Raw genomic sequence first — 7,773 nt, forward strand, 5'->3', positions numbered from 1 at the left:
GGCCCCCTTCTAACGGTCTTATTCTTGATTTCAGGCTCAGGGTGATCTTAAAGCTCACGCCTGAACTAGTGACGCTCGTTGGGATCGGACCCGAAATTTCCCGTGAGTATCACTTGGCGCCGTCTGTGGGAAAACTTGAGTTGAGACGTAGAGATGGTAGGCAGGAAAGGAAGTAGAAGGGCCACCTCAGCATCATCGCGTCCTCAGAGGGGACCCGAACAGTCTCATGTTGAGACAAGACATGAACAACCGCGTCTTGAGACGAGACATGAACAACCTCGTCAAGAGACAAGAACCGAGCAGCCCCTTCACGAGACAAGGGTCGAGCAAACCCGTCCCAATGAGAACGTGGGGAACTTGACCCTGGAGCAGTTGGGCCAATTTATCACCCGGACAGTGGATGAGGCCATGAAAAGGAATCAAGAGTCTGTGATTGTAGAGGAACAGGCCGCCCGTCAGGAACGAGAGGAAAATGTTGAAATCCACCAGAGCAGGGTGGAGGAGACGCAACCCCTCCCAACTGGGGAGATTAGTGAGATGGGGGAGATGTGGAAGGAGATACGGCGGTTGAGGGAGCAGGTAGGAAGCAGAGCGCCGGTACCCAAGAGAGGAAGCCCTTTTTCACTAGCCATCTTGGAGGAAGGGCTTCCTCTGAATTTCCGACAATCTAACATTGGTGAGTATGACGGACATACTGACCCTGAGGAACACTTGGGGAGATTTGAAAATGCGGCTTTGTTGCACCAATATTCAGATGGAGTTAGGTGCAGTGTGTTTCTGGGCACGTTGGTGAGGTCAGCCCAGCAGTGGTTTAACACCCTGCAGCCCAACTCCATATGTTCTTTTGAGGACTTTTCAGCTGCATTCTTGCACCGATTTGCTAGCAGTAAGAGGCACCAAAAAAATTATTTGAGCCTGTTCGTGATGAAACAACAGGAGTCTGAGACTTTGCGAGAATTTGTCCAGCGTTTTAACAATGCAGCGCTGGAGATACCATCAGCTACCCCGGACATCATGATAAGTGCCTTCACCCAAGGCTTGAGAGGAGGGGAGTTTTTTAAATCACTGGTCAAGAAACCTCCGTCGACCTATGATGACTTGCTGGCTCGGGCGGAAAAGTATGTAAATCTAGAGGATGCCCAACGGTATAGAAGGATGGAGCAGCGGCCCGGGGGAAGTAGGATGGAGGGGGGAGAGAGAGGAGGTAGGAAGAGAGGTTCAGGGGAGAAGGAGGAGGACAGAAATAGAAGTAGAGGACAATTCTCATCACATGTTCCTCTAAACAGGAATCGCGATAAGGTAATGGAGGTGAGGGAGCCAGAGGGAAGGTGGGAGAAGTCGCAGAGAGCGGAGGGCGGTGTTAGGATGCCTCCGGCGGACAAACAAGAGGCATCCTCATCCGGGGACCGACCGAAGCCTCGCCCATCTCCTAGGCGAGGTCGAGGTCCTCCTTGGATCAACCAGAGGGTCGGAGAGCCGAGAAGAGAAGGACGGGGTCAAGATGTTCCTCGGGAACCTGTCGAGCCGAGGAGGAGAGCAGATGAAGATAACCAGCCCACGAGAGGAATGATTCACATGATCTCGGGGGGTGCTACTGATGGAGACTCTGGGCGAGCTCGGAAAGCACACGGGAGGAGGTTGGAGAATTTTGAGATATCCAGGGGTGCAGACTTACCCCAAGATCCTGTCATCAGCTTCGGGCCGGAAGACCTTCGAGGCATCGTGGCTCCTCATAACGATGCCTTGGTGGTGACAGCCACTATTGCCAACTACGATGTGGCAAGGATCTTCATTGATAATGGGAGCTCTGTAAATATATTGTTCAAGAGCACGTTGGATCAGATGAAGGTGGAAGGGTTCGAGTTTGATTCGGTCTCCACTCCTCTGTATGGGTTCGCGGGACATGCCATTCCGCCGCTGGGTCAAATTACTCTTCCCCTATCGTTGGGGCGCGACCCTCGACGGGTAACAAAGATGATACCATTTACAGTGGTGGATACCCCCTCATCATATAATGGAATCCGGGGGCGGCCAGCCTTAAAGGATTTCAGAGCCGTAGCCTCCACGTATCGTCAGAAGTTGAAGTTTCCTGTGGGGAAGGAAGTGGGAGTCTTGTGTTATGAAGGGACGGTGAAGAAGGAGGGGAAGAGGGCACGGGTGGAAGTTAATATGATTAGAAGGGGGAGGAGTGGGTTGCCCATAGCAAGGAAGGAGGTTGGGAGGTTATGGAGGAAGAACCGGAGGTCATAGTGCTGGGACCCGAAAAGAAAATGCTCAGAATAGCCCGTGACCTTGAACTAAGGGTTAGGGAGGAACTCATTGCTTTCTTACAGGCCAATCTCAGCGTGTTCACTTGGTCAGCTCAAGAGCTCACTGGGACGGCCCCGGATGTGGCGGAGCATTGGTTGAACATCTTGCCGAATGCTCGCCCAGTAAAACAGAAGAAAAGACATTTCGGGCCTGAGAAAGATAAAGTTATACAGAAAGAGGTCGGTGAATTGCTTGAGGCTGGGCACAGTCGAGAAGTGCAATTCCCTACTTGGCTATCGAATGTTGTCCTAGTCCCGAAGAGTTCAGGGAAGAGGAGGATGTGTGTGGACTTCAGAGATCTCAACAAGGCATGTCCTAAAGATTGTTATCCTTTGCCTCAGATAGATCAGTTGGTGGACTCCACAGCTGGACATCAGTATTTGTGCATGCTGGACGCTTATCAAGGGTACCATCAAATCCCTTTGGCTGTGGAGGATCAAGATAAAGTGAGTTTCATCACCTCTGAAGGAACTTTCTGTTACGTGGTCATGCCCTTTGTACTCAAAAATGCCGGAGCCACGTATCAACGATTGATGGATAGAGTTTTTTCTGAACAGGTGGGAAGGAATGTCGAAGTGTATGTGGACGACATCATGGTAAAGTCTAAGGATTCAACCCAGCTCATACCTGACTTAGTGGAGACCTTTTCCACCCTCAGGTCCTATAGGCCGAAGTTGAATCCTCATAAGTGTATTTTTGGGGTGAGGAGCGGGAAGTTCCTGGGTTATATGGTGACAGAAAGGGGGATCGAGGCCAACCCCGAGAAAGTTCAAGCTATCCAAGATATGGTCTCTCCCCAGGGACCCAAAGATGTTCAGCAGCTGACATGTAGGATTGCTGCGCTGGCGCGCTTTATCTCGAGGTCCGCCCACCGAAGCTTACCATTCTTTCGGACCTTGCGTAAAGCGAGAAAATTTGAGTGGGGTCCGGAGTGCGAGAAGGCTTTCACAGAATTGAAGGAGTACCTTGCCGAGCTTCCTGTCCTGGCCAAACCGGTGGCGGGTGAGCCTTTGTGGGTATATTTATCTGCCACTGAAGGGGCTGTAAGTTCAGTCCTTATTAAGCTAGATGGGTCAGTTCAGCAGCCGGTGTACTATGTTTCGCATGCACTCAAAGGGGCAGAGATCCGATACTCGGGGTTGGAAAAATTGGCTTTGGCTTTGGTAGTGACAGCAAGACGCTTAAGGCCCTACTTTCTATCTCATCCGATTGTGGTGCTCACTAACAGTCCATTGGGCAGAATCCTAACCCATTCGCATATGTCTGGCCGTTTGATCAAGTGGACTACTGAGCTAGGAGAGTATGATATCCAGTATGAGCCAAGAACATCTATCAAAGCACAAGCCTTAGCCGATTTTCTGGCTGAGACCGTGCATCAAGAAAATGAGGACCCTTGGAAAGTATATGTGGATGGTTCCTCTTCGAAGGAGGGAAGCGGGGTGGGGGTGGTACCGATTTCACCAGCTGGGGAGGAGGTGAAATTAGCGGTTAGGTTGGATTTTCGAGCATCCCACAATGAGGCAGAATATGAGGCTGTGTTGGCAGGACTTCGAGCAGCCATGAATGTGGGAGCTACCCGGGTACTTATTTTTTCTGACTCTCAGCTGGTGGCACAACAGATGAAGGGAGCGTATGATGTGAAAGATGAGAAATTTATTGAGTATGCTCGAGAAGTGGACAGGGTCAGAGAGAAGTTCACAGATATTACATTTGAACAGATTCCCCGGAAAGAAAATGAAAAGGCAGACACTCTGGCCAAAATGGTTGGGACAATGGGAAGTTGGAAGAATAGAGATGTGGTCTTTCAGGTCGAACTCACGCCTCACATGAGTTCACCTGCAGTTGAGCAAGAGGAAGAGGATTGGAGAACCACTATAACTGATTAGTTGAAGGAGGGAAAGCTTCCTGATGACCCTCGCGAGGCTCGTAAGTTGAAGACGAAATGTTCACGTTATGTGATAGTCGGAGAAGTGTTGTTTAGAACGTCTTTTGCAGGGCCGCTTCTTCGGTGTTTGAGTTATCAAGAGGCTGATTATGTGCTCCGAGAAGTTCACGAGGGATGTTGTGGAAATCATCTAAGGGCTTATGCATTGGCGAGGAAAGTGCTGCTCGCCGGTTATTCTTGGCCCTCAGTGCTGCATGATGCTCAAGAGTTAGTGATGTCTTGTGATAGTTGTCAACGTCATGCCCGGTTGCAGCACCGACCGGCCGCGATGATGAAGGCTGTCACGGCCGCTTGTCCTTTTGACCAGTGGGGAATGGATCTTGTGGGACCTTTTCCTATAGCTCCTGCTCAGAAGAAATTCCTTTTGCTAGCAGTTGACTATTTCTCAAAATGGGTGGAAGCAGAGCCTTTGGCCAGAATCACTGAAAATGGCGTCCTGAAGTTCTTGTGGAAGAGTATAGTATGCAGATACGGGGTACCTAGGAGACTGATATCCGATAATGGGAGACAGTTCCAAGGGGCCAAGATCCAAGCTTGGTGTAAAGAGATGAAGATCCAACAAGTCTTTACCTCTGTAGCTTACCCGCAGAGTAATGGTCAGGTGGAGGAGATTAATCGGACGCTGGTGCAGGGTCTAAAGGTTCGACTTGGCAGAGCTAAGGGGAATTGGGTGGATGAGCTACCAGGTGTCCTATGGGCATACCGAACCACTCCGAGAGAAGGAACCAAAGAAACTCCTTTCAGTTTGGTCTACGGTAATGAGGCAGTGCTCCCGGCTGAGATTGGGTTGGAATCGGCAAGAGTAGTGTTTTATGACGAGGACAATGATGCGAGACGCGCTACTGACCTTGATCTTTTGGAAGAAAAGAGAGAGGCTGCCAGCATTCACATGGAAGCTTATAAGAACCGCATTGCACAGTCTTATAATCGAAGAGTCATTCAGAGAAACTTTCAGGTAGGTGATTTGGTTCTGAGGAAGGTGCAAGAGGAGCAGAGAGGAAAGTTGGACCCAAAATGGGAGGGCCCCTTCAAAGTGATCGAGAGGCTGAGCTCTGGAGCCTATTACTTGGAGGATGTGCAAGGCAAGGCTTTGAAGAGGCCTTGGAACGCTTATCACCTTAGGAAATATTATTCTTGATTCCATCATTAATGTATTTTATTTTCTGAATTTCCTTATGTAATCCGTTGGAATTCAATAAAATCAAGTTCTTTTTTTTTTATTTCATGAATGTTGTTGTATTCTGAAGGTGATAAAAATTTAATTTTCCTACTAAGGCATCGCCTAGTAGAGGAGGAGAGGGCAGGAGAAAAATTAAATTTTCCTACTAAGGCATCGCCTAGTGAGGAGCAGAAGGCAGGAGAAAAATTTAATTTTCCTACTAAGGCATCGCCTAGTAGAGGAGCAGAGTGCAGGAGAAAAATTTAATTTTCCTACTAAGGCATCGCCTAGTAGAGGAGCAGAGGGCAGGAGAAAAATTTAATTTTCCTACTAAGGCATCGCCTAGTAGAGGAGCAGAGGGCAGGAGAAAAATTTAATTTTCCTACTAAGGCATCGCCTAGTAGAGGAGCAGAGTGCAGGAGAAAAATTTAATTTTCCTACTAAGGCATCGCCTAGTAGAGGAGCAGAGTGCAGGAGAAAAATTTAATTTTCCTACTAAGGCATCGCCTAGTAGAGGAGCAGAGTGCAGGAGAAAAATTTAATTTTCCTACTAAGGCATCGCCTAGTAGAGGAGCAGCGTGCAGGAGAAAAATTTAATTTTCCTACTAAGGCATCGCCTAGTAGAGGAGCAGAGTGCAAAGAAAAATTTAATTTTCCTACTAAGGCATCGCCTAGTAGAGGAGCAGCGTGCCGGAGAAAAATTTAATTTTCCTACTAAGGCATCGCCTAGTAGAGGAGCAGAGTGCAGGAGAAAAATTTAATTTTCCTACTAAGGTATCGCCTAGTAGAGGAGCAGCGTGCAGGAGAAAAATTTAATTTTCCTATTAAGGCATCGCCTAGTAGAGGAGCAGCGTGCAGGAGAAAAATTAAATTTTCCTGCTAAGGCATCGCCTAACAGAGGAGTTAGAGGATGGGGTGTGGAATTTTTACTTTCCTGCTAAGGTGTCACCTAGCAGAGGAGTTAGAGGGTGGAGGTGTTGAATTTTATTTTCATGCTAAGGCATTGCCTAGCAGGGGAGTTAGAGGATGAGGTGTGGAATTTTTACTTTCCTGCTAAGGTGTCACCTAGCAGAGGAGTTAGAAGGTGTGGGTGTTGAATTTCTTTTTTCCTGCTAAGGTATCACCTAGCAGAGGAGTTAGAGGGTGGGGGTGTGAAATTTCTATTTTCCTGCTAAGGTATCACCTAGCAGAGGAGTTCGAAGGTGTGGGTGTTGAATTTCTTTTTTCCTGCTAAGGTATCACCTAGCAGAGGGGGTAGAGGGGGGAGGTGTTGAATTTCTCTTTTCCTGCTAGGGCATAGCCTAGCAGAGGAGTTAGAGGGTGGGGGTGTGAAATTTTTTTTTTCCTGCTAAGGTATCACCTAGCAGAGGGGTTAGGGGGTGGAGGTGTTGAATTTCTCTTTTCCTACTAAGGCATCGCCTAGCAGAGGAGTTAGAAAGCGAGGGCGTTGAATTTCTATTTTCATACTAAGACATCGCCTAGCAGCGGAGTTCGCACTATGCCGATTTTATTCACCTTAGTGATTTGAAAGCATCGAAGATAAATTCGGAAGAAGCAGTGAATGCAAATGCAAAATACTCAATGTTGCATAAAGCGAGTTCGTACATGCCAAAATTGCACAAAAGGAAATAACCAAATATAAACATCGCAAATGTTGCATAGTACTACGGAAAGTAAAGCAGTGCAGAAAATAACAGAATATGGCCCGAAGGCATACAATGTTTGCGTAAATAAAAAATGACATAAGTAAAGGAGCTCGGTCTAAGAATCGGGGGGGGAGACTCGCTATGAACCCCTCAATGTCGATGAAGTCAGTAGGTGCGCCTGGCGGAGGATATCCCTGGGCCTTGAAGAGGTCGACTGCACCCTCGAAACCCACCTCCAAGTAGTGAAAAGCTTTAGGGGCGCAAATCTCATTGAACTCCTCTTACTTGAGGAATTCTTCCTTGAATGAAGAGGCTTCGGAAGCGTGTTGCGCCTTGCCATCCTTGAGGTCCCTACGGATTTGTGATGCTTCAGCTAGAGCATTCTTTAACTCTTCCTTCAGACTCTGGTTCTCCTTTACGTGATCCTCTGTCAGTCGCTGAAACTCCTGTTTCTCTTTCAGAAATTCCTGTTTCTCCTTCAGAAGCTCGTCGCCTCGAGCTTGGGACTCCGAAAGCTCTTTAGTTTGTATCTCTTTCATCTCGTCAATAGTAGCCTGGAGTTGTTCGCGGAGAGCCTTACCCTCGCGTAAGTCTTGGCAGGCGATGGACCTGATATCATTGGCGCGCTCCACCAACTCCCTGGCGTACATCATGCCCTGAATAAGATAGATAAGAGTGAAAAGACGAAAAGAAGATCAAACATATATTGGATA

At 48.1% G+C, this 7,773-nt stretch overlaps 1 protein-coding gene across 1 annotated transcript; it reads left to right on the forward strand.

The window, feature by feature from the left end:
• Positions 1 to 408: 408 nt before the first annotated feature.
• On the forward strand, positions 409 to 2,250 carry LOC140989431 (uncharacterized). The gene is made up of 2 exons (XM_073458635.1): positions 409 to 1,495; positions 1,604 to 2,250. Exons 1-2 carry the CDS (start codon positions 409 to 411, stop codon positions 2,248 to 2,250), a joined length of 1,734 nt encoding a protein of 577 aa, XP_073314736.1.
• The last annotated feature ends 5,523 nt before the right edge of the window (positions 2,251 to 7,773 follow it).

This window comes from Primulina huaijiensis, chromosome 12 (genome assembly GCF_012295235.1).
Source record: "Primulina huaijiensis isolate GDHJ02 chromosome 12, ASM1229523v2, whole genome shotgun sequence".
Lineage (NCBI taxonomy): Eukaryota > Viridiplantae > Streptophyta > Magnoliopsida > Lamiales > Gesneriaceae > Primulina > Primulina huaijiensis.

Excerpts from the sequence above, each read along its gene's own strand:
- LOC140989431 (XM_073458635.1), top strand. The coding sequence starts at position 409 with ATGAAAAGGAATCAAGAGTCTGTGATTGTAGAGGAACAGGCCGCCCGT. Across the intron at positions 1,496-1,603 it reads GCCGAGAAGAGAAGGACGGG|ACTCTGGGCGAGCTCGGAAA; the intron begins GTCAAGATGTTC and ends CTACTGATGGAG.